Here is a 26357-nt window from a genome sequence, read left to right on the forward strand (position 1 = left end):
GTGGGGAAGGGCCCGGAGGCTGGTAGCGTGGAACGGCCCGCTACCCCGAGTTGCGCGCAGCGGCTGGACCAGGTCATCGCAGGTGCCTCCCACAGCTGACATTTTGTGACTAGCCCATCGACCGGCAGTGGAAGGGCCCACGTGTCATTCCTTTCTGCAGAAAACCCAGGACAGTTTCTTAGTGTGCCCCGGTCCCCTGCTGCAGACGGGCGCGCGGGCAGAGGACTGGCCGCAGCCCAGCCTAGAAAGGGAAGCCCTCTGCTTTGAACAGGAAGCCACAATCCCCTAGAAAATGGAGCCCTCCTCTCTGAGAACTACGGTTCCCAGCGGCCTCCACGCAGGGCGTGCGCAAAGACGCGCCGAGCGCCGCACCTATCCTGCCCTGCCTTCAACTCCCGACGTGCTTCTTGGTGTTCCTTGCTTTCCTACCCGACCAAATTTCCTGTTTCCAGCTCGCTCCGTAGCGGTGGACTACAACTTCCGGCTTTCAGAGCGAGGTTGGTTTGAGCGTCCGCTCTGCATTCAGACTACATTTCCCAGAGAGCCGAGGGACGAGGGCGAAGGGCGCATGTGCGGACGCCGCTGGGGGGCGGGGGGGCACGGCAGCGCGGGGCAAGGCGCGAAGCGGAGGTGAGCGTTGAGTGCTCGGTGGTGGTGGCCGCCCTGGACTCGCCCGGGATTGCTCTGCTCCGGCTGCTTGGAGCGGGTGGGTGGTGAAGACTGTTGGAACCGGGGTCCGGGCAACCCCGCGGAAGCTCCCCCGCCCCGGGGACAGCCCCTGCAGGGTGTGCGAGAGAGGAGGGCAGGGCCTAGGGGCTGGCTTCTGGGGGTCTCCTCCCGGAGCTGCAGACCTAGAGTGGCCGACGCCTGGCCTTTTGCAGCGACCCCGCTGGCGTCCTGGGGCCGAACGCTGGCCCTGCTCCTGTGCAGCTGCGAACTAGAGCAGGCCCAGTGGCCCCCAGCGCCCGGTTTCCTCGTCTGGGGAACGAACCTTGGGGTACCCGCACCTGTCAGCTTCCCTCCCAGGAAGGCGGGAAGATCAGACGCTAGTAATCCGTGAGGCTCCTCGCACTAAGGCTGTCACCTAGCTGTGCTCCTAAGCATTTGTTGAATCCGCACGGGAACATTGAGGCCAACGCTAATTGAAGATAACATAGGCACTTTCTTTTTCACATTGAGAAGTATAAAGAAGAAAACTCCGAAGGTTCAGATAAACCAGCGCCCCCCCCCCCCCCCCACCCCGGGGCGCATAGTGGGAAAATGTAAATAAAGGTCGTGGGGAAGGAATAAGATGGACAGTAACTCTTCCCCCAGATAGTGCCCTTTTGCTCCAGCCAAGTACTTTGGCTGTTTCCTGTTGCCTTCGCATAAATATTTAAGCCTGTGGCACAATATGTATTTTTTAATTTGCCCAGAAGTCATAATACGATTCGCATTATTCTGTACTTTGTTTTGATAAAATATCAAACGTAGTTTGAATGACTCCAACAACCCTGTAAAGTTTTCAGGATGAGGACACAAGCTTGTAAGCTAGGTTGCCTTGGATCATAGAGTAAGGTGGTGGAACAGGGACTAGAACCCACAGCTCTTTATCCCATTAGAGTGCACTTTATTTGTACTTTTTTTTTTTAGCATCAGGCAAAAGGTTTTATTAGAGTATAAGATTAGAAAGTAAGAATAGTAGGAAAGCTCTCTTTACAGAGAGGGAGCATTCGAAGGTGAATCCCCCACTTTATTTGTACTTTGAAGTTAGACTCTGTTCTTGGTTCTAAAATAGATTTAAAGATGCCCTCCTTAATCCTTTCCTGTAGCGCATGATGCAGGAAAACGGCATGGCACCTGGCAGGTAGTAAGTGCTCAGTAAATTGAAGCACTCATGGGGCGCCTGGGTGACTCAGTCCGTTGAGCATCTGACTCTCGATTTCAGCTCAGGTCACGATCTCAGAGTCCTTGGATTGAGCCCCCGCATTGGGCTCTGTGCTGAGGGTGGGGCCTGCTGGGGATTCTCTCTCCCTCGGCCCCCCTCCCCTGCTTGCTCTCTCTTAAAAAGATAAATAAAAACGGAAGCACTTAACTATTTTTGCCCTCCATTCTCTCACCACCCCAACTGATTTAGTCCATCATCCAAAATTGGGAGGCTTAGAAAATATACTTATTTGGGAAATGTAGGACTTGGTAATCCTAAAGTCTGCTTCTGGGGCCTTTTCCTTTGGAAAAGAAGCTGCCTTAGGGAGGAGGAGTGGTTATTTCCTGACTGAGTTCAGGAATTGCGAGTGGCATAGGGACATTTTAGTACTGTTTTTTAATCTCTGCTGTTTTTCCTTGTAAATGCCTGCCCCATGGCCTTGTGCCTCTTTTTTGTTCCATTTACCTGTGTTTTTCCTATCCCGCTGTTCCTGCATCGACCTAGTAACTGTTTATTAAGTATCTACTATGCGCCAAGCCCTGTTTGGGTCACCTCGATTCAGGGGTGACTAGATCGCGTGGTCCCTGGCCTCTTTCTGGACTTTGAAGTCAGACGTTGTGGGTTTGAATGTCAGTTCTCTCATGTAGTAGCTTTCTGACCGCGGGCAAGTCACTGAGCCTGTTTCCTCATCCGTGAAGTGAAGATAGCATCTTGTGAGGACTCAGTGAGATGAGATCCCTTGAGCAAGGGACTAAGTGTTTTAAAAAATGTTCTTTGCCCGCTTGTTTCTTTCTGTGTCCTTCAGAGCTGACGAGGAAGGTTTCTGGATCCTCCCTGGCCAGGGGATTTCTCACAGCCTCCAGCCATGCGTCTCTCTGCCCTGCTGGCCTTGGCATCCAAGGTCACTCTGCCCCGCGACTACCGCTATGGGATGAGCCGCCCAGGCTCTCTTGCAGACAAGAGGAAGAACCCTCCGGGGACCAGGCGGCGCCGGGTGGCCGTGGAGCCCATCTCAGATGAAGAATGGCATCTGTTCTGTGGGGACAGGGTGAGCCTTGGATGAGGTGGAGTGGTGGGGGGGCTGGGCGAGGGCCCCCCTCCCTGACCCTCCCGTCTTCCTGCAGGTGGAGGTCCTAGAAGGCAAGGATGCTGGGAAGCAAGGCAAAGTGGTCCAGGTCATCCGGCAGCGCAACTGGGTGGTCCTGGAGGGACTGAACACGGTGAGTGAAGATGGGGCGCTCAGGAAGCCTGTCCCCTCTGTCACCGCATTCAGAGCAGCCTAGGGAGGCAGGAGACGAGCTGCAGGGACAGTGAGACAGCTGATGTTGTTTTCCAGCTTGGGCTGAACGCCCCGAGCCGCGGTGGGCGGGCCCCCTTTCACACCCCTGGTTCTCATATCCCCCCTCTTTTGGACAGCACTACCGTTATGTGGGCAAGACCGTGGATTCCCGGGGAACCATGATCCCCAGTGAAGCACCCCTGCTCCACCGCCAGGTCAAACTCGTGGATCCCGTGGACAGGCAAGCACGTGGGGCTCTGGTCAGAGGGCTGCCCGCCCTGCGAGTGTCCATCGGTGTTGATCCCGTTTCTACAAAAGGAATGGTGGGTTGGAGGTTCTGGAGATTGAAAGGGGCCATCCCTCTCGTGGACGTGACCCCTGTGGGTCACCCCCAGTATAGACATAGCAGCAGCAAGATGGTGACCTTCATGTTTTCAGCCGTTGACTTTTTGGGGCGGCACGTAGCCGGAAGACGTGGTTCCCAGGCTGGGTTCATCTCTTCTGTCCACTAGGAAACCCACTGACGTGGAGTGGAGATTCACGGAGGCAGGAGAGCGGGTACGTGTCTCCACAAGATCAGGAAGAATTATCCCCAAACCTGAGTTTCCCAGAGCTGATGGCATCGTCCCTGAAACCTGGACTGGTGAGGCTGGGTGAGGGGCAGGAAGACGGGGACAGGGGGTGGTGGGAGGAGAGGGAGGGAGGGGATTTCCCACCCATCTTCTTTCCTCTGGCTCAACAGACGGCCCCAAAGACACATCAGTGGAAGATGCTCTAGAAAGAACCTACGTGCCCCGTTTAAAGACACTGGAGGAGGAGGTGATGGAGGCGATGGGGATCCAGGAGACGCGGAGACACAAGAAAGTCTATTGGTACTGATCCTGGGAATCAGCTGGAGATCAGCTTCTCCCCTCCTTGTCTTAGCCTCGAAGGTCCAGGCCACCTCTCCTTCAGACACCAAGAGAGAGCCAGGAGTTCCCCCCCACGCGTCTGCTAGATCAGCACCTTAACCCAGCGCGCCTGTTTCTGGGACTGAAGGAAGGGGCGTCTGTCCTCATGTTGTGACAGCCTGGGTGGAAGTTAGGCAGCCTCCACAGGGACAGGGCCTGCGGGTTCTGGGAGACCCGTGAGTAACGAGACGCTACCCGTCAGGGAGGCTGGCGGGAGCGGGGGTGGAAAGATAGAAATGGCCGAGAAATAAAGATTTCACTTATTTAATAAATTAAAAATAAACCTTTACATAGTATTACGTTAACATGGGGAGGGAGAGGCCAGGGTTGCAGGAAGCTAGGAGGCTGGTCCTCTGGGTGAACTCCAGATGGAGTTTGTCAGCTGTCTTCAGTTTCCAGAAGAGAGAAGGCCTCACCCAGGGGACTCTTGGTGGCCACCAGAACTAGGTTTCTGGGCGAGAGTTCAGGACTAAAGATGGGCAGGAGCTCAGCATGGAAGCCTGGAAGAAAGGCAGGGCTACTCAGGGAGGAATCACGAACTCAGCTGTTCCCTGCCAGGCCTGTGGGCACAGCCCCTTTCCCTGTGCGGGGGGCCTGAGGTGTCTAGGAGACCCAATTCTCTACCAGGAATATGGGCACCCCAGACACCGACCCCACCCCCCACCCCTGGGGTTGTTCTTGCTTAAAACGCAAGATGGGATATGAGCCCGACTTAGCAGGAATGTGCGTGGACAAATTTCCCACCCCACTGGTACCCGAAGCAGCTAGTCTGAGTCCCGCCGCGGGGCTGGGGGGCTGGGGCCGGAAGGAGGAGCCTCAGAGCTCCAGCTCCCCCCTGCCCCCGGTCCTTGCTGTGGGCCACCCTCACCCTGCTCCTGAAGGTAGAGCAGCCGGTCCAGCAGAATCAGCGTCTCCACCAGCGGGGCCAGGAGCAGGGCCAGGCTGAAGAAGGCCACCACTCGGTTCTCCTGGGCCTGGTGGGCCCGAAGGGCAGCCAGGTTCAGTGGCAGCTGGGGATCCAGCCCCACCCGCCGCAGCCCCCGCTGCACGTATCTGTGGGGTCAGCCACAGACCATGCTCAGTTTGGCTTCAGGAGCCTCCCCTCCCACCCAGACTGGACGCTCCCGATCTGATGGCAGCTTCGCCGGGTTTGCCACCCTAGTATGCGTTTTCCTGTTTCCCTGGCCGGGAACCGTCTGTCCAGCAGCAGATTGGTCCCCGAATTTATCATCTATACAATGATCTGACCATAGTTTTAGCACTTAAAAACCTGGACGGCCCCCTGACAAGAGAGTGACAACTCGGTTCTAAAAGAATTCTGAGAAGCTGTCCGGTCAGACTTCGGAATCAACTCCCTGGGCACATTTAGATCTTCTTTTGTTTGTTGTTTGGTTTTTTTTGAGGAGAGGGGCAGAGGGAGATAGAACCTCAAGCAGGCTTCTGCCCACGACAGAGATCATGATGCGCGTGAGCGAAAATCAAGAGCCGGATGCCTAAACTAACTGAGCCGCCCCCCCCCCCCCCCCCCCGACGCCCCATAGATCTTTCGTTCACACTAACAAGTGAGGATGGGAGGGAAATCAGACCTTCAGTCCGTGACGCCCGTCCCCCCCCCCCCCCCCCCCCCAGCCTCACTCTTCGATCTTGAGCTCGTGGACCCTGGGGATCCCCTGCACGCCTGGCCGTCGAAGCTCGGGCCGGGCGCCCCGGATGACCGTCTCCAGTGCCGCCCGATAGCAGTGGGTGCGGAGCCCGGGGCCCGCTCTCTGTAGCCGCTCGGCGTAGTCCTCCAGGGCGTGGCAGGCCCCCTCCCGCAGCCTGTAGGGCAGCTCGGAGCCATGAAGCCCCGCCACCCACTGACTCAGTGGGTAGCCGCCAGGCTCACTCAACTTCATGTAGCAGCAGCCCACCGAGGCCAGGGCCACCACCTCGGGGCAGGAGAAGTGCCTCAGCAAGGCGACGCTCAGGTCCCCGCAGGCGTGGAGGCCCGTCAGCAGCAGGCGGGCCCCGCGCGGAGGCAAGGGCTCCAGGGGAAGCAGGAGCTCCTTGCACAGGGCCGTGGGCTCTACCCACCTAACCACGTGGTGTGGGGAGTGGCGAGGGCCGGCCCGGGTCACCTGTGGAGGCAGGACGGAACAGAGGCAGGTGGGAAGTCTGCTGTCCCTGTGCCCCCTCCGGCCACAGGAAGGGAGTGTCCCCTGCGCTCCTTCTCAAAGAGGGAGAGAACCGGGGGACGGGGGAGCTGGGTGAACTCTGGGGCCCATCACCATCAACTGCAAACCCCGTCTGTGAGTCCCGGTTCCCCTCTGTCACACATTAAAAAAGCAATCTACCTAATGAACACCTGACCGGCCGCTCCACAGGTGGCTGGGAGAAGCACAGGGTGGAAAGCACTTTGTAACCAGAAAGTGCTTTTACGGTATGAGGAGGTTTGGGTGACGGGGGGCCCTCAAAGGGGTAGCAGAATTGGGGATCACGCCGTCAATCCCGGAAACAGAAAGGAGTCGGCCTTGGTGCCCAATGCCTGCCAAGCGGGCCTCGTCCCGCAGCCCCGGCTGCACGAAAAGCTGGCCGACCTGTGGGCTCCTCTTCTCCTCTTTCTCCAGGGCCTGCAGGAGCTCCCGGTCCAGGCGCTGGGCTCTCTCCACCAGCCTCCGATCGCCTTCGATGCTCTTCACTGTCAGCCCCAGCCCCAGGGACATGAATCGGGAGAGATGGCCCTGGAGTCACGAGAGGGAGGGTGGAGACGGCCCCGTCCAGCGGCCTCTCTGCTGTCAGCCTCCCTAGCAGTGACCTGGACGCCTGGGTCCCGGGCCCCCAGGAGGCTCAAGTTCTGCCCTGCCTAGTTCCACCACTGCCCAGCAACTGCTTCCCTGGGCCTGCAGCCTGACGACCTGCCTCCAGCCCTCTGTCCCCACGACTCAAACAACAAAACACCTAGACGTGAAACTCAGAATGTTAAGGGTCTGACTCACCTGGCCTGAGCCTATATCCACGACCTGGGTGCAGCCCGTGAGGTCACTCAGTTTCTTCACCAACTACAAGAGGAGGGAACAAAGCTCTCCTGGCCACTGGGTGTTGGCTCCCAGGGCAAACACCCCCAACGGGGGCGGAGGCGCTGCAGAGGGCACAGGAAGAGGGCAGGGGTGCCACGAACACGAGATCGAGAAACCGAAAGGGAGGTGCTGACCCCAGGCTCAGCCTCCTCTCCTTGCTCCTCTCAGCGTGAACAAGGAGGAGAGCGCTGCTATGAAGCCCTGAGCAGACTGCGGAGGTGGAAACTAGGAAGACCTTGGTTCAGACACAGCCACCAACCTACCCGTCGAGAGGGCGAACGCACAAAATACCCAGCATCCAGACCATGCCTGCCAAGGATGGTCCTGCGGGCCGTGCAAAGTGCCCACATCCTGGCAACCCACAGCCTTAAGGGGTCCTCCCGCCCCCCCCCCCCCCCCCCACCTCACCTCTCCCAGCCTCCGGATCTCATGCTGCTTCTTGGGCCTGACGTGTTTCCGGAACGGGGCTGTCAGGCGGGAGCTCTGGCTGGGGTTCTCCAGGAACTCTGAGGGGGTCTGAAACCCAGGTGTCCGGGTAAAGGCCAGGGCATGGGCTGTGGACTTCAGGGCCAGCAGGGTGAGCGGCCACACCGACCTGTACCTGCGATAGGCCAGCCCGGGCCCCCGGTGAATAGCTCCATTGCATCCCGACAGTGACACCCTGGGTCCCCCGGCACGGGGCCCCTCTTGCCCCTACCTGACCGCTTCCCCTTCCCCGGGCATCCCCAGCAGCTGTGCGGCCAGCTGTGGTGGCTTCAGTCCATCCAGCGCTTCCTGCCACGAGCAAGGGAGTGTGCCCCACAGGTTGTCTGTAAAGAACTCCTGCGGGAGGAGGGAGGAGGGGAGCGGTCAACAGGCCGCTGCCCTTCCCGCCCTGCCCCGTCCTCAACGAAGGGCCGCTGGCTGCGGCCAGCAGGCACCTCCTACTCCTCCGAGTCACCTCTCCTCTGAAGCCTGCTCCCGCCTCCCCTTTCCTGGAGCCCAGTTGGCATCCTGGACAACTCTCTTGTGGCAGCGTCCCTACTCACGGATGTGTCCGTTTTCTCTACTCAACTGTACTTAAGGGCAAGGATGGTGTCTTCGCGTCGGCATCTGCAACACCACGGTGGCTGACCTGTGCGGCGTTAGTACATCACCGCTTGATAATCTACCATTGCCACACGGACACCTGGGTGGCTCAGCCAGTAAGCGTCTGACTCTTGATTCTGGCTCGGGTCATGGGAGCTCTGGGCTGACAGCATGCAGCCTGCTTGGGAGCCCCTCTCTCTGTCCCTCCCCTGCTTGTGCTCTCTCTCAAAAAAACAACTTAAAAACAAAAAAAAGTCTACCACGGGGCACCTGGGTGGCTCAGCGGTTAAGCATCTGACTTCGGCTCAGATGATCTCATGGTTGGTGAGTTCAAGCCCCGTGTCGGGCTCTCTGCTTCAGATCCTCTGTCCCTCTCTCTCTCTCTGCCCCTACCCCGCCCCTGTTTTCTCCCCTTCTCTCTCTCTCAAAAATAAACACATTAAAAAAGCAATCTACCATTATATGCACCACACACTTTACATGCCAGATGTTACGCCAAGGTGTTTTTATTTGTTCATTTGTTCAACACAAACTCCGGAGCTTTGGTCATGCACCAAGCTCTAGTCTAGGCTCAGAGGACACAACAATGAACCAGACAAGATTCTTGCTCTCGCAGAGTTTACATAAAAAAAAATAATTTCAGGTAACGTCAAATGCCACAGAGACGACCAAACGCTAATGAAAACGGTAACACAATGGAGCTTGAGAGAGTACGGACGGGACACTGGTCTGGGGAGCTTGTGAAATGGGTGAGGAGGCTCAAAAAATACAAACTTCCAGTTGTAAAATGAATAAATCACGGAGATGTAATGTACATCAAAGTGACCATAGCTAACGATGATGACTGCATATTTGCAAGTGGATGAGAGCAGACCTTAGAAGTTCTCCTCACAATAAAGGTAACTTGAGAGGTGAAGGGTGTGTTTCACTACACTTACCATGGTGATCGTTTTGCAACACAAATATCAAATCACTGTGTTATACCCCCAATACAAAGTTACATATCAATTATACCTCGACAAAAAAAAACCCTCAGGTCATAGCAAACACTCGTAAGATATTTTAATATACCAGGCACTGTCCCAAGCATTTTCCATGTATTAATGCATTTAATCTTCAAACAACCCTATGAGGTAAGTACTATTTTTACTTGGCATTTTCCAGAGAAGGAAACTGACACACAGCTGTTAAGTAACTTGCCCAAGTCAAAAAGCTAGTAAGCAGCAAAGCTGGAATCTGAAACCAACTGGACTCTAGTTCTTGCCCTTAATCATGGTTTTCTTTCGCCTTCCTGTGGAGGAAAAGCATTCCAGGCTGACCAGTAAGTGCAAAGGCCCAGAGGCCTGCCGTATTTATAGAGCAGAAATCAGGCCAGTATAGGTGCAGTAGAGTCAATGTGGGAGAGGATTAATGTGCTAGCCTTCAAAAGGCAGCAGGGGACAGATCATTAGCACTTTTTAGATAATGGTAAGGAGTTAAGATTTCATCAAAGCACCTAGCAAGCAAGGCAGTGTCTCGATCAGATTTACGTGTTCTTCAAGTAAACTTGACACCAACGTGAGGCTCAAACTTACTACTCCAAGATCAAGGGTGTAGCAAACTCTACGGACTGAGCCAGCCAGGTGCCCTGATCAAACTTACATTTTTAAAAAATTTATTTTGAGAGAGATTGCATGTGTATACCTGGGGCGGGGCGGGGAGGGGCAGAGAGGGACGGAGAGAGATTCCAAAGCAAGCTCAGCGCTGTCAGCACAGAGCCTGACTCGGGACCCCATCCCACCAACTATGAGATCACGAGTTAGCCACTCAACTGACTGAGCCACCCAGGTGCCCAGGGTTCCCAGTTTACAAGGATCAAGCTGCTTTATGAAGAAGTGGTTATGGAGAGTAAGTGAACACAGAGATCAGTTAGGAAGTAGTCCAGGAGAGAGATGATGGTGGCTTGGCCCACGGTGGTAGCAATGGAGACGGAAACAAAGGGTGAATTTAGTATCTATTCTGGAGGTACAGCCAACAGGACGCTTTTTAGAACTGGACTGTTGATCAGTGAAAGCAAGAGTGGAATCAATAATGGCTTCTGGGCTTGGGGGGGGGGGGGGGCTGAACGATTCAGTGGATGCTGGTGCCACATACACATCATCTCACTCATTCTTCGTAACGATCCTTCAGACAGGGATCGCTATTACAGCTGAGAGACAGGTGGCAGGAAGTTCTTAACAATGCCTCCATCTAACACAGTAAAGGAGGCAGTCAAGCCGGTCTGATTCCAAAGCTGTGGCTGTCCAGTAGGCTGCTAAACCAGGACTTTATGCAAAGCTCGGATCAATGAACTTGTGTGTTCCTGGAACACCTCACAGGTTCCTGGGGGAGCTCAACGTAGCTGCAGCGTGGCTCTGTTGTTCACGCATTTTATTTTGGACTTGGGAAAGTTAGAGAAACCAGCGAGATACTGGAAATATTAATACGTACGTCAACTGAAAAACCGGGAGGGAGTGACCCCAGTTTTAACCCTTTCTGTACAGACCACAGACCGAAACCCATAGAAAAAAAGAGAGCAGAAGCCACCTCTCCAGGTTCTGCCCTTGCCACGGGCACCCAGCCAACCGCACAACCGGCAGCACCCCGCCCACACCCCTGTGGCCTCACGATGATGTAGGCGTCCAGGATGGGACGGTAGCGCGCCAGCACACGGGTGAGGTTCACCGCCAGCTGCCTCCTCTCCTCGTGAGAGAGGCCGCGGGCGGAGACGCCCGGCATCCCGGGGTCCAGCTGGTGGCGTCAGGAGCGAGAACGAGCCGAGCGGGGAGCCAGGGTCAGTGCCCCGCGGGGGGCCTGCGGCTGGGGCGGAAGACGGAATGCGTCCCCTGACGTCACAGGTCGCGACGTTCCCCAGCGCCAAGCGGGCGGCGTCGCGCACACGTGGGGTGGGGTGGGGCGGGGCGCCGCGCACTACGTCACAGAGGCGGGCCGCGGCGCCCAGGCCCGCCCCTCCCCGCGCACTTCCCTCCTCCCCCGGAAGTGGGGGCGGTACCTCCCCCGGGGCTCGGCCTCCCTGCCTTCGAGTTGTACCTCCACGGGGCCAGAGGGGCCGGGGAGCGCATCCCGCTCCCGCCGCCCCCGCCGCCGCCGCCGCCGCCGCCGCCCACGCGCTCGGAGTCCCTGGCCTCGCTCCCGGAGGCGGGGGCGCTGCGGGCGCGTGCGCGTCGGCCCCCGGCGCGGTCCAACCCGCGCGCCTGCCGGCCCGGGCCTCGCCGGCGCGCGCCGACTTCCGCCTCCGGTTCCGGGCGCTTCCGCTCTTAGCTGGGCCGGCGAGGAGGTAGGTGCGGGCGCGGGGGGTCGCTCTCGGTGGCGGGGACCCCCGGCGTGCTCGCCGACGTAGGGGGCCCTAAGCCTCAGTTCACCCAGCGGGTGTGTGTGGTCAGAGAGCCTTTGTCGGGAGAAGGACCGGCGTGAGACGCGTGTGGTGGTCCCCCGCCTGGAGCCGCGCGGGGATGCCTGGGTAATCCGGAGGCCCTCGCGGGCGGATGGTACAGCTCCACTGTTCTGGCTTTCCAGATGCAGAGTTCGAGGTGGTTGGCCCTACAGCCCCCTCCGGGTGCGAACGAGACTGAGCTCTTGGGAGGGGAAGTGGCCTTCTCAAGACCCTGTGGCTGGTGAATTGGGGGGCCGCGCTAGAACCGAAGCTTCCTGGCGCAGACCGTGCCCCTGACATTATTTCACATTACAGATTCGTACCTGTTCTGGGCGGTCGGTCTGATGTCTTTCCAGCTTTAAGTCGTCCGGAGATGGGTCTTACTGTTTCGCGGGGCCTATGGGCTCCGTTGTCAGGATTACTCTCTTCCCCAGGGTGTCCTGCGGACCTCCGGATGCTGGCCTGTGGGATTCAGCAGAAGATGAGTCCTCTGTCTTCCTGTCGTCAGTAAGCCGCTCCTCCCAACTGCTCTCCCGACGTCCACTGTCCTCATGTCTACCTTACTCCTCAATTTGGATTTTGGTGAACCTCCCCCCAAAAAGGCATTAGAGGGGAATGCCAAGCACCGAAAATTTGTCAAGAAGAGGAGGTTCTTGGAACGGAGAGGTTTTCTGAATAAGAAGAACCAGCACCCTAGCAAGGTGCCTAAGCTGCACCCAGACCCTCCGAAGAAAGGGGAAGCTCCTAGGGTGGATGGCACTTGGAAGGTCTCTCCCCTTCCAAAGAAGAAGACCGCCGCCTCCAGCAGCGGACCAGAGCCGTCCCTGGACAGGAAAGCTGCGGTGCCTTGGCTGACCCCTGCCCCTTCACAGAAGGCCGGGTCTGTCGTGGCTAAAGTAGATCTGCTGGGGGAGTTCCAGAGTGCTCTTCCAAAGACTAGGAGCCACCCAGCTCGCTCCCGGAAGAAGGGCCCCCAGAAGAACCCTACTCAGAAAAACGCCCCACAGAACTCCACCCAATCTCATTTGGAGAATAAATGCTCCGGGGCGTCGCAGAAGACACCAGGGAAAATGGTGGCGATTGACTGCGAGATGGTGGGCACAGGACCCAAGGGGCACGTCAGTTCCTTGGCTCGATGTAGCATCGTCAGCTACCACGGAGATGTGCTTTATGATGAGTACATCCTCCCCCCCTGCCACATCGTGGACTACCGGACCAGATGGAGTGGCATCCGGAAGCAGCACATGGTGAACGCCACACCCTTCAAGGTCGCTCGGAGCCAGGTGAGAGGCGTGGGGTCCAATGGCAGTGGCGAGGCCGGTGGGCGGAGGTCCGCGTCATTTTTTCAGCAAAGGATGTCACTCTAGGAAGGCGCCAGAGGATGTGGAGGAGGGAAGGAGGGAGTGGATCGCCACGGGAAGAGGGCTTCCTGCTGGGGCAGAGCGGTGGGAGTCCAGAAGGCTACAGTTAGCTGGTGGAGGGAACTTGGTTGGCTGAGACTGTTCGCTCTCCGGTCGAATCCTTGTCTGGGGAACTGGGAATCCGTACAGAGAAGTAACCACTGAGGGACAGAGCCCCAGGCGCGGATGGCGGGGGGGGGGGGGAGAAACGCTCCATCTCTTCGGGGAGAGTGGGGAGGGCTTCCTGCCAAGCGTGGGAGGTGCTGGTGCTGGTGGTGGGAGCAGGGGTGACTCGCGTACCTGGGTCGGGTGTGCCGAAGCGACAGCTGCGACAGACGACACAGGGCTGTCGTGTCGGGTTCTCACCTCGCTCGCTGAGCCAGCCTCCTCGCCGGCCGCGGGGAGCTCCACAGAGGGACGGGAAAAGGAAGGTGAACCTGAGGTGAAGGAGAGGAAGCCAGCTGGTCGTGGGAGGCCTCCAGAGGGCGCGCTTGGTCCACTTCTCTGCCACTTCAACCCCCTCCCTGCTCTGCTTTCTCCGGACACTCTGTGTTCCGCTGGTGTTCTTCGTGCGCCTGCAGTCAGTTGGAGGCGGTTCAGCAGAGGGGAGGGGGCCCGGTCTTAGAAAGAACCCGAGAGGAGTTGAGCCTGCGCACCAGGGCACCCCTGAGCCGCGCTTGGGAGAGACGGAAGGTGGGGAGGCTGTGGCGGGGCGCAGAGTGCCCTTAGGAGCCCGCACCTGCCTGGCCCGTGGCACTCCCGCGGGGCTCTCGTCCTAAAGTGATCCCCCAGCGCTCAGGCTGGGCCGAGAGCCCCGTTCACAGGGTCTGCCGCTTCCAGGGCTTCCTGCCGGCCGTGTCCCAGTCAGGGCGCTTTAGTTCTTGTTCACAACCTGTTCGGAACCCGTCGGGGGAACGGCCTTCAGAGCTGGTGGCGTATTCTTTGGTTGTCCTCGTTGGCGGTTTGCCCTCGCGCTTTAAGATCCTGCGGTGGCGAGAAGGTCTTTGCTTCTGAGGGTCACGGGAATAAGGTTCCAGGGCGGCTGGTGAGTGAGTGGGGAGAGCTGAAGGCCGGGGGCTGGCGCACGCGGACTTAGTCTGCAAGAGGTTCTGAAGCTTTTTTAGCTCGTAGGGCCTTCCAGAGTCGGATGGAAACCGTAGACCCTCCCCGTCCCCCCCCCCCCCAAAAAAAAACCCATGTATGTAACTTTGTGTACAATTTGGGGCTTCTGTCACCTCCCTGGAGGCCATCTCTGACCCCATCTGTCCAAGCCTCGTGTCTCAGGCCAGCATGTGGTAGGGGTCAAAGGTCTTCACGTAGCGAGCCAGAACCGACCTGGATAGTTAAGTGAGCATCTCAGGCGTGTGTGTGATTTGGGATGGAGGCAAATCGTTCTGTTGCTGAGATGGAAGTTAGAAGGTAAGGAGCCGTTGGGGATGTAAGTCCGGACGGGGGTTACCGTCGTGGTGCGGCGGGGTCGTCTTGGGTGGTAGCTGCTTTCACCTCGGGGCGCGGAGCTGGGCCTCAGGTGGAAGAAGCCTGGTGGGAGAGGGCGTTTCAAGGATGAGCCGGGTGAGCACTTGGAGAAAAGGGCCTAGAAGGACCCATGGCCACGTTGGGCTTGTAGGATGCAGGGGCTTCGTCGCCTCCTCGCCAGCGCCGCCTCTGTTTCTGTTTCAGATCTTGAAGATCCTCGCAGGGAAGATAGTGGTGGGGCATGCCATCCACAACGACTTCAAAGCCCTTCAGTACTCCCACCCCAAGTCCCTCACCCGCGACACCTCCCACATCCCGCCCCTCAACCGGAAGGCCGAGTGCCCAGAGAACGCCACCGTGTCCCTCAAGTGTCTCACCAAGAAGCTTCTGAACCGGGACATCCAGGTAGTGTCTCCCCAGTGCGGCCAGGCCCGCGGCTCGGACGCTGGGGGCGCCCTCCGTGCGGCCTTGTTCCAGGCTCTGGCCCCAGAATTGCTCTGGTTGTAGAGAGGTGTGGGCGGGCTGCTCCGACGGGAAGAGCTTTGGACCGAGGGTTCCGGTAGACTCTCCATCTGTACGTGGGGTGACAGCTCCCGTCCCAGAGCGTCACCGAGGGTGCTCGGGACAGGGAAGAGCCTTCAGGTGGGTGCAAAGCCCTAACTGAGAAGAGAGGAAGAGAGGAGAGCACGTGGTGGTGTCCAGAAGTCCGCAGAGTGGGTGCCGGGACCCCCTGCGTGGTCTACGCGTCTGCACTCAGAGGAGGGCGGCCTGCCTGGCCGGAGGAGGAGGGGCCACGCGTCGCGTAGAGCGTGGTTAGGCACTGGGGAAGCTGGAAGATTCGGAAGGCCTGGTGGCCATCTGGTGCGTCGTGCTGGCCGGGCGTAGACCGACGAGCACCTGCGTCCACAGGAAGGGCTGAGCCATTAGGGTGGGAGTGGAGCCTCTGAGATGGGGTGGGGACTAGACCCCACCGGAATTCGGCCTTCGCAGCCCACAGACTCTGCAGAAGCACCTGCACCCTGGGGGCCGCGGAGAGCCAGTTGGGAAGGAAAGCCGTAGTGTCTCTCTGTGGCTTCACGTTCTTCTCTTCCTCTGGCGTCCAGGTTGGGAAAAGCGGGCATTCCTCCGTGGAAGACGCTCAGGCCACCATGGAGCTGTACAAGTTGGTTGAAGTCGAGTGGGAACAGCACCTGGCCCAGAATCCCCCAAAGGACTAGCGGCCGCGGAGGCGCCGGTGATGAGAGGTGGAGAGCAGCCCCGTGCCCGGGAGGACCGGGCAGCAGGACTGGGCAGCGGCCCGGCTCGCTGCCCCAACCGGGAGAGACCGGCTCCGCCCCAGACTTAGTATTCATTGAAATTTCACCTCCGGTGTCGTGTCGTGTCTGGTTGAGAATCCCGCGGAGGGAGGAAGCCTCCGTGTCAGGACCAGCCCTGGACTGTTTCTCTCCTAAATGGTGCTACCTGCAGGTCCCAGGGTGCTTGGCTCCAGGCGGGCCTTTTGACTTCCGAGGGGGGGGGCACACTGGGAACCGTTTCCCAAACTGCCTTATCACTAGGGTGGCCGCAAGTCCGTTTTATGCCTTTGGTCCTCACGTAAATAGCAGTGCCCTCTTTCGCGGTCAGAAGTGCGCAGGTTGGCTGGTCACACCGCGTGTCGCAGATTCTGCCCTTGGCCTTGTCTGCATTGGAGACATAGCGCCCGTCCTTAGGGGAGCCATCCCTGGTGAGGTTCAGTTCTTAGGGGTAGGAGAGTGGGACTTGGAGATCAATTTTTCTGATTTAGGAAAGCACCGTCTCTCCTAAAGCGTTAGAAGATTTATTTAATTTAGATCCCACCTGGTAGGTTAAAAAAGAACTTAAAGTGTTTTCATGGTTTTTAGTCTTTTACTTCATTAAAGCAAACCTTTAAGGACTCAAATTATTCCCTTGATAAATTTTTATAATGGAAAAACACTCGTGTGCTGTTTTCTGTTTCAGTTTACGCTAAAAAGCTCTGTCACCAGGTGGGGCGCCTGGCTGGCTCGAGTTGTTAGAGCGTGCAACTCTAGATCTCGGGATTGTGAGTTCAGGCCCCACGTTGGGCATAGAGCCTTTTTGAAAAAAGTCTCTGTGACAAGGTCTCACAGGGCTGTGATTCTGTGAGGGGTCCAGGATCTCTGTGGATGGCACTAACTGGGCCCTTTTTGGCCAGAAGTCACCAGGGAGCGCCGACTAAGCCCTTGTGTGTGGCCCGTGTGCTCTGGTGCCCGGTCCCCACCCCTACCATGAATCGAGCACGCCTGCAGCGGTGCCTCAAGCCACGCAGACACCTTCACACACGGGTGTGTGACCAGTAGAGCGATTCAGGGTGGGCACGCGGGAGGGACGGAGCAGGGGCGGGAGGGTGCTGGGTGACGCCAGCCTGGTCGGTCCTGCCAGCGCTTCATCGGTGGCACACGCCCTCCTGGGAAGGTGAGTCACGGGTCTGACCTCGTGTCTGGGATTGCTTTGTGCACAGTCTTGAGACTGTGTGGAGGCCGCACTCTTGTGTGGCTTGTGCCCCTCGAGTGGCTGCTTTGGCTCCAGGGGCAGGGCTACGGTCGTGGCTGCCGGTAGAAGGGAATTTCCTGCAGCCAACCCGGACCTCAGACGTGGCCTTGCCGTCCTGTCCTGCACCGTGGGACCCGCTTGCACAGGCAGCTCTGGAGCTCAGAGCAAGTTGGTTCCTGCTGAGCCTGACACACGGAACGTCCGTGACACCGCAGAGACGTACCAGGCGCCCTCACACGCACCTCTAGGTGGGAATGATCTAGGAGGGCCGCGCCCAAAACCGGGAATACGCCGAAAGCAAGTCTTAGTTACGTTTTAATCAGTTAAGGTGGGAGATGACGAAAAATCTCAGTTGAGTTCAGTTTTGGGGGTACACGTCGGCTGGACTTGGCCTTGTGGGAGTCTGGGTAAACAGCAGCTGACCCTTGCACTTCCTCTCCACCCCACCGCACCCCCATGTCCTGAAGGCACCTGGTCTCGGTCAACGCTGGAAAGAGCTGTCTTACGCTCACCACGAAGAACCTGGGGACCAGAGGACCTTGTGACCGTTTTCCTCAGCGTTTTCTCTCCTCACACTTTCTGGGTAGAGCCCAGCTTGCCCCGCAAGGGTGCCTCCTTAAGTCCCCTTCCTTCTCTGCTCCTCTGTCCCCAGGGGCCTGGCTTCCTCCAAGAGGGTGGCCAGCCCCTTGCAGATTGCTGCCTGCATTCCGATCAGCAAGCGTTTTGCCTGAACCGCGGCAAAACACAAGCTCTTCTAATGCTTTCTCTTCAGAGAGGAAGGACATGTTCTGATTCAGGGACCCCTTCTGCGGGTGAGGTCAGCAAAGGGCAGCGCGTGAGAAGTGAACCCTGCCAACGTCGTCTCGACAGCCTGAACCTTAGCAAAGCGGTTCTCAATAGGGGCAGGGCGGTGTGTGTGGGAATTTGAGGTGATCGTGCCGCCCTGTCTCCGCTGATGGCCATAGCGAAGGTTGCAAGGAGGAGTCGTTTGATTCCTGGTTTAACAGATGATTACAGCTGACAATAGGGAAGCACAACAGGACTGTAATTATGAACTTGCCCCAAGGTACGTCAGCCCGAGTCCGTGTTGGGAGAGACTGTACGCAGGTGTGAAATACGCCAGGTGTGTCTGCGAGTATGTCCTGTCTGCACTGTGTATCTTCTGTCTACACTGTATTGCTCACAGAGCACTTGCATTTACTCTGCGGAGCAAGCCCTCGAGCCCAGGCAGAAGAGCAAGTTACCCTGTACTGATACTGATACTGATACAAGTTACTGATAACATGTTTCAAGTTTGGTTTCACCGCATTCCGCATTGGTGGCTGTCGGTTTCCTTCTGGGGCTTAAGGACTCCAGCATTAAGATCCTGGGATTGTTTTCTACCCCTGATGGGTAACTAATGGTTGCCATCGATAATAATGACAACAGCCCCTGGTCTTTGACTGTGTCCCTGTGTCGGGCACTGTGCTAAGTCCTGTAGGCACACTGTGCCATTCTCGGGAAGGTAGGCGGTGCTGTTCTAGGACAGCAGTCAAGGAAGCCTAGGTTGACAAACGATAAGAAATCGCGCCCAGGCCAAATAGCTGGGGGTTGGCGCTGGCACTCGGACCTGCCAGCTGTGCCTGAAGCCTCCGCTCTTAACCGCTGCCCTACTCTGCTCTTAACCCGTCCAGGCGGCACCTGATGAGACTTGGAATCCCCTGCTCAGATATCGACGAAGCACCTGCTGTGTGCCAGGTCCTGTGGCAGACCCCAGGGAAACGGCGTGGTCTTTGTCCCCCAGCTGCTTACAGTCTGAAAAAGAGAAACCAGTAAATCCATTTCAGTGGCAAGCTGTCCAGGGCCGTTGCGGGATTTAAAGCCGGGGAGTGATGTGGCCACATTTGTGTTTTAGGAAGACGCTGCTGGCAGCCAGATGGAAGCAGGATTGGAGAAGGGCCTCTCAGGAGAGGGGTTCTGTGGACGAGCCTGGATGAGCAGTGACCGGGGCCTGAGTCCGTGAAGCAGGAGGGTGCACCTGAGCGTCCCTGAGGAGGTGGAATTACCATGACCTAGAGAGCAGGGCGGGGAGATCAGAGACCGTCTTGCTCTTTCTGAGCTGCAGGAATAGACCGTGGGGCCGTCAGCCGTGAGGGTGGTGCGTGCGGCGGGCAGAAGAGCGGGCTTCTGAGGAGGCCGACTTGGGTTGACTCAGAAGACACCAGACTGCAGCTCAGCAGTGGGGAAAGAGCCGGGGCGGCAGCTTAGGGACGACAGGGCAACAGCGGGGGGCGCCTCGGATGGAGGGTGAGGGCGTCACATAGAAAAGTGTATAAAGGAGAGCACGAGGTCAAGACCAGAGGCTCGGGGATGCTGTTCCAACAAGCCCCGGAGGAAGGCCTAAGGGAGGCCATCAGATGGGCCAGAGGAGGCTTTCCAGGAGGGAGGGGATGGTATCAGACACCACACAGGGGACCAGTAAGATGAGAGCCAAGGAAAGGGCCTGTTATTTGTATCAATTTGGTGCCTTTCATCTGAGCAGTGTCTGCGGTGGGGGCGGGGACAGATGGGGGCGGCAATCTGGAGGGATCTGGAGGGCGGCGATCCGGAGGGATCTGGAGGGCGGTGATCCAGAGGGATCTGGAGGGTGGTGATCTGGAGGCATCTGGAGGGTGGTCTGAAGATGCTGCCAGCAAAGCCGTGGACCACAAGTGCTGAGGAAGGTGGGCGCTACACCGGGTCCCAAAAGACTGAGGAGATGGCGTCTTGAGCTTAGCCTCGTCCAGGAACAGGGGTTCCTTGTCTTCTGGGACCAAAAGAAAGAGGCAAGGGTGGGGCCGATGGGTATGTTCCCAGGCAGCACCTGGTGACCTGGAGGGCTTACTAAGTCCAAGCAGAGCATGGGCCACAAACCAGGGAACAGACGTTTGGCACAGCCGTGGAGACAAGGGAGTGAGCTGACAGAGGACGCAAGAAAGGGCAGAGGTCCTGGGTGACGTCAGAACCCGAGTTTGCACTGGCTGGCTGTCCTGGCTCTTTCTGGCCTCACTCTTTGGGCAGTCCACATAGAGAAGTGGAGAGTTACATGGTCGGGGCCGGGCGGGCTGCAGACGGAGGCTGGGGTGTGCTGGAGCCCAAGGAGCTGCGGCCCCGAGAGGCTAAGCTGTTGGATGCGAGTCAGAGACCCGCGGTGGCCCGCTGCAGGCTCAGAGCCCTGGGCAGGGCGGAGCCTGAGTTGGATCCTCAGTGCCCCGGGCAGATGTGGCCATAAGCATGTGGCATTTCTTTTTGGGTTTATTTATTTATTGAGAGATCGGGAGAGAGAGAATCCCAAGCAGGCTCCTGTCAGCGCAGAGCCCTCTGCGGGGCTCCCGCTCACGAACCCGAGATCATGACCTGAGCCGAGATCGAGAGTCTGATGCTTAGCCAACCGAACCACCCAGGCGCCCGCAAGCACATGGCATTTCTAAAAGGGGGGCTGAGGCGTCACTGAGGAGCGTGAAGAATCCAGGGCTCTCCTGGCTAGGGCGGGGCCACTCTCGTTTTCAGACCTCATTTTTGTCAAAGTACTTCCTTCATGCGCTTATCCAGGACAACTAAGTAAATGATGAAATCAACAAGGGTACTGGGTGCCTGGGGGCTCAGTCGGTTGAGTGTCCAACTCTTGACTTCAGCTCAGGCCAAGCCCCCCGTGGGGCTCTGGGCTGACAGTGTGGAGCCTGCTTGGGATTCTCTCTCTCTCTAAATAAATAAAGTTAAAAAAGAACAAGACTGCTAATGAAAGGTGCAACCGATTGTTTCTTTCCGCCTTAATAGTCACTGCTTGTGGCTGAAGTCATTTGCTTACTCTTCATTCACTTGTTCAAGGGATGTTTATGGAGCACCAACTGTGTGCCAGACTCTGCTGTAGGCCAGCACAGCCCACGTGGGCTTCCCTTGCGGCCAGGGGTCACAAGTGGCACGAGGGACAGTGAGGACGGAGGCGGACATAGATGCACATGCGCCTTGTAGATGGGCTGTTTACAGAAGTCGTCTCTGAGGGCAGCACATAGGAGCAGAGACCTGAAAACAGTGAAGGAAGCAGTCGTGTAATCTGGGGAAGAACATTCCAGGGAGAGCGAGAGGTGCCAGGGCCCTGAGGCAGGAGGACACTTGGTGTGTCCAGGAGCAGAGCCAGCCAAGGGGCAAGTGGTAGGAGGTGGGGTCGGTGGGCAGGGGGGATGGAGGGAGGAAGTTTGAACCTTCGGCCGCTGTAAGGACTCGGCTTATAGCTGCACAAGACGGAGCCGTTGCAGGGATTTGAGCAAAGGAGTGGTTTGAACTGACTGAGGTGTAAAGGACCCCCTCCCAGCCCTGGGCTGCCGCGAGGGGACAGAATGGGGACAGAGGACCATGAAGGCTCTTGCCCTGTCGAGGCGAGAGGACGGGATCCCCGGCCGCCGTGATTTAGGACAGATGAACTTCACACACATGGGCGATCTTTGGTGCGGTTGATCCTGAACAGACGTTCATTTCATTTCATTTCAATTTATTTTTTTTAGTAACCCCTACAGCCAGCATGGGGCTTGAACCCACGACCCCAAGATCAAGAGTCACACGCTCCTCTGATCGAACCAGCCACGCACGCCCTGAACAACTGTTTAAATCAAGGCCGACACTTTGGCCTTTGAACTCTCATCTGAGCTCTTGTACACACCTGCCCCCCTGCCAAAGAGAGCTCAGGGAGTGCCCACACCCTCAGAGGTCAGGACCTAGCGCGGTCAGGGGTGAGGGTTGGCTGCGGGCTCTGGGCGGTCAGATTGCAAGATCTTTTTCAGGCAGTGATGACATGGGTAAGTGACATCTAGTGGGTTGGCCAGCCGGGCGTCCCCCCAAGCCCTCGCTGCCCAGGCCCCTGGCTGTCCTGACCTGCAGGCTGGCTGCCTTGAATATGTACAGCCATTTCAGGACACCGCCAACTCTGGGCTTTCTTTGAAAGAGTATATAGAACGCACAGGACTTTGAGAGAGGTGGGGGGTGGGGAGAGGCGGTGGGAGGGAAAGTATTTTTAAGAATCTGGAATGGGGGCGCCTGGGTAGCTCAGTAGGTTAAGCGTCCGACTTCGGCTCAGGTCATGATCTCGCGGTCCGTGAGTTCGAGCCCCGCATCGGGCTCTGTGCTGACAGCTCAGAGCCTGGAACCTGCTTCAGATTCTGTGTCTCCCTCTCTCTCTGCCCCTCCCCAACTTGTGCTCTCTCTCTTATAAATAAAAAAAGAGCAAAGCTTTGGGATCAGCTCCATTCCAGGCAGCACGTGGGACACTCTCACACAGCGCAGGGCCGACCCACAACTCCTCTCAAGGCCTGACCTGCGGCCCTGGCCCCACTGTCACAGCTCCAAGCAGCATCAGGAACCCAGTCTGTCTGGCATCCCTGGGTCAGGACAGCTTCCGCCAAGGAAGGGTCGGTCTCTTTTTTCCTTCCACCCCTGTGGAATCCTGTTTGGTCGCTTCTTTGGAAAGATTCCATGAGAGGGATCCAACCATAATCAAAGGAGGAAGGAGGCTGACTGCCCCTGCCCTGGGAGCCGGGGGAGGGAGACGGAGCCCACACCCAGGACCCACAGGGAGGCAGATAATCCAGCCCAGCAGCTCCAGCCAGGCGAGAGCGAGAGCGGGAGCTTTCCTGAAGGATGGGAGGGTGGAGCCCAGGCAGCGGCAAAGGGGCCCTCTGGAGAAAGGGCTGAGTGTTCTGGCAGCTTCCTCCTCGGCTGGGACCCTCCCTCCACACACACCCTCATCTCCGAGGCAGTGGGCGCCTCCCCTCGCCTTGGCTTCAGTTCCCTGGGGCTCCTGGGGGCCTAGTGCCGGAGCTCAGAAGAGGGGATTTGGCCCACAGAGACCACAGTACCCACACGCAGCGAGAGGCACACCCCACGAGTGTTCTGGACCCAGGACGGCTCCGTCTCTGGGCCAGTTACTGCCAGCTCAGCTCGGCGGGAACCCAGATCACCTGAAAACCTGAGGCTGGTCCCAGAGCTCTGGGGTTTAGGAGGTGTGAGACTGCCTAATCCAGGAGATGCTGCCACTGGCTCCTTTGATCCCCCAGGGACGACGTGTCCCTGCGAATCCCCGAGTGCCAAAACTGCCCCTGGGATGTCTTCCCCAGGTTGGCGGAGGAGACACAGGCAGGGGAGGTGGGGCTTGGTCGGGGCAGCCTGACCACGTGAAATTCACAGGCACCAGCCCGGTGCCCTCAGGGAATCCAGGCGGGCTGGGGGCCCCCCGGTGCTAGATGGGGTGGTGTAGGGAGTGCAGGGCAGGGGGAGGCCGGAGACTGCTCAGTCTCTCTCTCTTTGACAGCTAACATTTTCCAGACCAGAGCTGGCGCCCGCACGAGAGAGGAAATCAGAGCTGCCCACCTCACACATCTTTTTCCCATTATTTTCATGCTGCCCGGGGAAAGCCATTAGGGCTCAGGCTGTCTGGGCCTCCCCCACCGCCCATCTCTAGCAGACTGTAAGGAGGGGCAGGGATGGGGGGGGGTCACTGGAAGGACAAGGCCCTAGCCTGCTAAGGGGCCAGACGCTGAACTCTTGTGTCCTTTAACTCCCTGCCCACTTAAGATGGGAATGTGGGGGCAGGGACTGGGAAGCTGGGCTTCTGGGGCCCTCCCCGACTCTGCTCGCTCCCCTGCACCTCTGTCTCCGGGAGTCTGGCCCACTGGCCCTACAGAGAGGTGAGCCTGGGCCTGGTCTGCAGCAGGAAGCATCCTGGAGTCGGGGAAGCTGGTCCTTACTATCTAGCTTCCGGGGCTGTGGCCTCCTCCCTGGAGCCAGGCAGGGGCAGGGGCACCCAGCCCAACTACTGGGTGTCACTGCCTGCAGGCGTGCTCCATGGGGCGGGGAGAAGAGGGAAAGGGAGCACCCAGGAGCCTAGCCGAGGAGTCCTCCTCTAGCCGACCTCCTTCCTGACGCTGACCCATCAGCCCCTGTTGTCCTGCCCCGGCTCCTGGGAACAGAGTCCAATGCCCTCTTTCTAGCCCCGTCCAGAACCTCAAAGCCCAGACCTCAAAACCTCGCAGCCTCTTCTCTGGCACCGTGACCCCCTCCCCTCCCTCCTGCCTCTTTCGTGTCCAGTCCAGAGTCTGCCTCTCTGGCCCAGTGCCCACCCTCTGCAGCCCAGGCCAGATCAGGAAGAGAGCACCCACCCCGCGTGCAGCCCTGCAGATTTCCTTCTTCTTCCCGAAACTCCTGATCATCTCAACAGGGAGAGGGATTCCCGGGACCTCTGGCTCTTCTTCAGTTTCCCCGTCCTCAGAGAGCGGGAGAGGAGGCATCTGGGAGATGGCTTGGGCCCCCAGAGCCAGTCCTGTGCAAGACCGCCGTCTGCCTACTGCCACACTTGTCTCTGCTCTGGCTTCCCTTTCCTGCCCTGGGCTGCCAGGGGTTAAGGGGCCGGTGCCCAGCACAGGGTGGGAGTGGCAGAGGGGTCCAGCCCCAGTCACTGGCTCATAAAAGCCAAGAGGAGTTTAACTGTGGGTCACGGTGCTGGTGCCACCTGACTTCTCCCTCCAGTAGTGCTGCCCTGGGAGGGGGAGGGGCTCCTTCCGGAGGGGAAATGGGGGGGGGGGGGCGGGAGGGGCACAGCTGGCCAGCGTCAGGCCCAGGCCTGTGCAGCTTCAGATGCTGGCAGTTGCCATCAACAGTGCCAGCCACGCTGGATCCCTGACTTAACGCTGGAGGTTCTCCAAGAAGCAGGAAGACCAGAGTAAGGGGAGCCCGACTTCGGTGCCTGTCGCCGACCGCAGCAGGCAAGAATGGGCAGCGGCCTGCGTGGGGAGAGAGGTGATGCCCTATGCCAGACCAGCAGGAAGCACCAGTCTGGAACAAAGGCAGAGGGACAGAGAAGCAAAGATCCCGGGGGCAGGGAGCGAGAACAGTGTGACCGGAGGCCAGCTGAGCCAGGGGCCTCTCTCGGGGGACAAGATTCAGTCTGGACACGTCCTCAGCCAGGGCATCCCCACCTCCTCCCTCTTGCCTGCCCTGCTCGGGGCCCGGCCCAGCCCTGGGGAGAGCGTTGGCAGCTGGGAACCAGGCACCAGAGCCAAAAACAACAGAGGAGCCGCCTGGGCGCCGGGGCGCAGACCCTCGTCGCTCTGACTGACTTCTGACTCGGACAGCCCCCACCCCCCCTCACCCCGACCGTCTGACCCTGCCGGGCCGCACCTGCCCTGGAGGTCACTGTCATCCCCTCTGAGTCCAGCTGCCCCTTTCTTCAGGTCACTCGGGATTCTCTGCCACCCTTTCCCTGGTTTGCAGGGAGGTGAGTCGCCTGCTTTCCAGGTCTCTGGCCCTGTCCCCCAGACGGCACCTCGGCTCACTGGAAGCTCTTTTCCAGTCTAACCTCCGTGCGTCCTGCTACAACAGCAATCTGATGTGGGGAGAGTCGGAGCCAGGCCTTACCAAAGCCTTGCAAAGGGCTGGGTCCCTGAACCTAGGGAGACAGACAAGAATGGAACCTTCCCCTCGGTCCTGAGGGGTCAGACCAGACCAGGGGGCAGGAGGCTTGAGTTCACACTGCCCCATGTGGAATGCTGACGGCCTGGGGACCCAGGGGACACCACTGTCCTTCCCCGGCCACTCCTGGCTCTTTTATCCTACTCTCAGACCCCCTGCCCTGCCCTGCTGCCCCTACACTGAGTGGCAGAGACCCAGTGTCCAGCCTCACCTGGGTTTAATTTCTACAGGACTCCCAGCCAACAAACTCTCTGACCCAGCAGATGTAATAACACTGCTCAGGGTGAGGCTCTTATACAAGTGCTGAGTTTGGCCAGAGAATCTTCTCCGGTCCCAGTAGGTCGGGGAGGGGAAGGGGTTCATGACTGGGCGGGAGGGGGGTGGGATTCGTGACTCTCCTACTCTTTCCAACCCCAGCTGGGCTGCTGGTCCCTCCAGCCCCATCCTCACCGAAGTGATGGAGAGGGGGTAGGGGCAGCTCCTCTTCCCAAGCCCCCAGACCCGTTCCCCCCACCCCACCCCCGTAGGGCACACATCTACATCCACTCGTGCTCACGCCCCTCCACCCAGCCAGGAGCGCGCCAACCTCCATTCCTTCTGCTGCAAAACCAGCCACTTTCCTCTCAGCCACCGAGCAATGGGAACAAAGCCCCAGAACGTTCCTTTCCTAACTGTTAGCCCAGTTTCCTCCCCACCCCACCCCCATTCTGCCTCCGCTGCTCTAGCTTTTCTCATCAACCTTGCGCCCCCTCCCTGAGTCTCCAAATTCCTGGGGGAGCCCCCAACAGGGGTAGGACCAAGGCTCC

General features: G+C 58.5%; 3 protein-coding genes across 8 annotated transcripts; 2 read left to right on the forward strand and 1 right to left on the reverse strand.

Moving 5' to 3' along the window:
* Positions 1 to 391: 391 nt before the first annotated feature.
* Positions 392 to 4424, forward strand: MRPL24 (mitochondrial ribosomal protein L24). 4 transcript variants are annotated; one of them, XM_060644623.3, is made up of 6 exons: positions 530 to 630; positions 2712 to 2954; positions 3031 to 3126; positions 3323 to 3426; positions 3698 to 3828; positions 3928 to 4424. In XM_060644623.3, the coding sequence occupies exons 2-6, from the start codon at positions 2772 to 2774 to the stop codon at positions 4062 to 4064; spliced, it is 651 nt and encodes a 216-aa protein (XP_060500606.1). In that variant the 5' UTR covers positions 530 to 630; positions 2712 to 2771; the 3' UTR covers positions 4065 to 4424. The 4 variants fall into 4 exon arrangements, with proteins under 4 accessions (XP_078296830.1, XP_078296828.1, XP_060500606.1 ...); XM_078440704.2 differs by lacking the exons at positions 530 to 630; positions 3928 to 4424 and adding an exon at positions 392 to 497 and having other exon boundaries at positions 3323 to 3813; XM_078440702.2 differs by lacking the exon at positions 3928 to 4424 and having other exon boundaries at positions 528 to 630; positions 3323 to 3813.
* On the reverse strand, positions 4378 to 11127 carry METTL25B (methyltransferase like 25B). 2 transcript variants are annotated; one of them, XM_060644614.3, is made up of 8 exons: positions 10906 to 11127; positions 7889 to 8013; positions 7600 to 7792; positions 7111 to 7173; positions 6712 to 6855; positions 5771 to 6252; positions 5004 to 5188; positions 4378 to 4635 (listed from the first exon to the last, which is right to left on the reverse strand). In XM_060644614.3, the coding sequence occupies exons 1-8, from the start codon at positions 11014 to 11016 to the stop codon at positions 4514 to 4516; spliced, it is 1425 nt and encodes a 474-aa protein (XP_060500597.1). In that variant the 5' UTR covers positions 11017 to 11127; the 3' UTR covers positions 4378 to 4513. The 2 variants fall into 2 exon arrangements, with proteins under 2 accessions (XP_060500597.1, XP_060500598.1); XM_060644615.3 differs by having other exon boundaries at positions 10393 to 11016.
* Positions 11128 to 11465: 338 nt separating this feature from the next.
* On the forward strand, positions 11466 to 15916 carry ISG20L2 (interferon stimulated exonuclease gene 20 like 2). Of its 2 annotated transcripts, none has more exons than XM_060644617.3 (4): positions 11466 to 11575; positions 11987 to 12954; positions 14752 to 14952; positions 15651 to 15916. In XM_060644617.3, the coding sequence occupies exons 2-4, from the start codon at positions 12223 to 12225 to the stop codon at positions 15762 to 15764; spliced, it is 1047 nt and encodes a 348-aa protein (XP_060500600.1). In that variant the 5' UTR covers positions 11466 to 11575; positions 11987 to 12222; the 3' UTR covers positions 15765 to 15916. The 2 variants fall into 2 exon arrangements, with proteins under 2 accessions (XP_060500600.1, XP_060500601.1); XM_060644618.3 differs by having other exon boundaries at positions 11486 to 11575; positions 12106 to 12954.
* Positions 15917 to 26357: the final 10441 nt, after the last annotated feature.

The sequence above is a fragment of the Panthera onca genome, chromosome F1 (assembly GCF_046562875.1).
Source record: "Panthera onca isolate mPanOnc1 chromosome F1, mPanOnc1 haplotype 2, whole genome shotgun sequence".
NCBI lineage: Eukaryota > Metazoa > Chordata > Mammalia > Carnivora > Felidae > Panthera > Panthera onca.

Coding starts and splice junctions, on each gene's coding strand:
- ISG20L2 (XM_060644617.3), top strand. CDS start 12,223: ATGTCTACCTTACTCCTCAATTTGGATTTTGGTGAACCTCCCCCCAAA. Junction 12,955..14,751: donor TCAAGGTCGCTCGGAGCCAG/GTGAGAGGCGTG, acceptor TTTCTGTTTCAG/ATCTTGAAGATCCTCGCAGG. Junction 14,953..15,650: donor TTCTGAACCGGGACATCCAG/GTAGTGTCTCCC, acceptor TCTGGCGTCCAG/GTTGGGAAAAGCGGGCATTC.
- MRPL24 (XM_078440704.2), top strand. CDS start 2,772: ATGCGTCTCTCTGCCCTGCTGGCCTTGGCATCCAAGGTCACTCTGCCC. Junction 2,955..3,030: donor ATCTGTTCTGTGGGGACAGG/GTGAGCCTTGGA, acceptor GTCTTCCTGCAG/GTGGAGGTCCTAGAAGGCAA. Junction 3,127..3,322: donor TCCTGGAGGGACTGAACACG/GTGAGTGAAGAT, acceptor TCTTTTGGACAG/CACTACCGTTATGTGGGCAA.
- METTL25B (XM_060644614.3), bottom strand. CDS start 11,016: ATGCCGGGCGTCTCCGCCCGCGGCCTCTCTCACGAGGAGAGGAGGCAG. Junction 8,014..10,905: donor TCCTGGACGCCTACATCATC/GTGAGGCCACAG, acceptor CTCCTCCCGCAG/GAGTTCTTTACAGACAACCT. Junction 5,189..5,770: donor CACGAGCTCAAGATCGAAGA/GTGAGGCTGGGG, acceptor CTGACCCCACAG/ATACGTGCAGCGGGGGCTGC.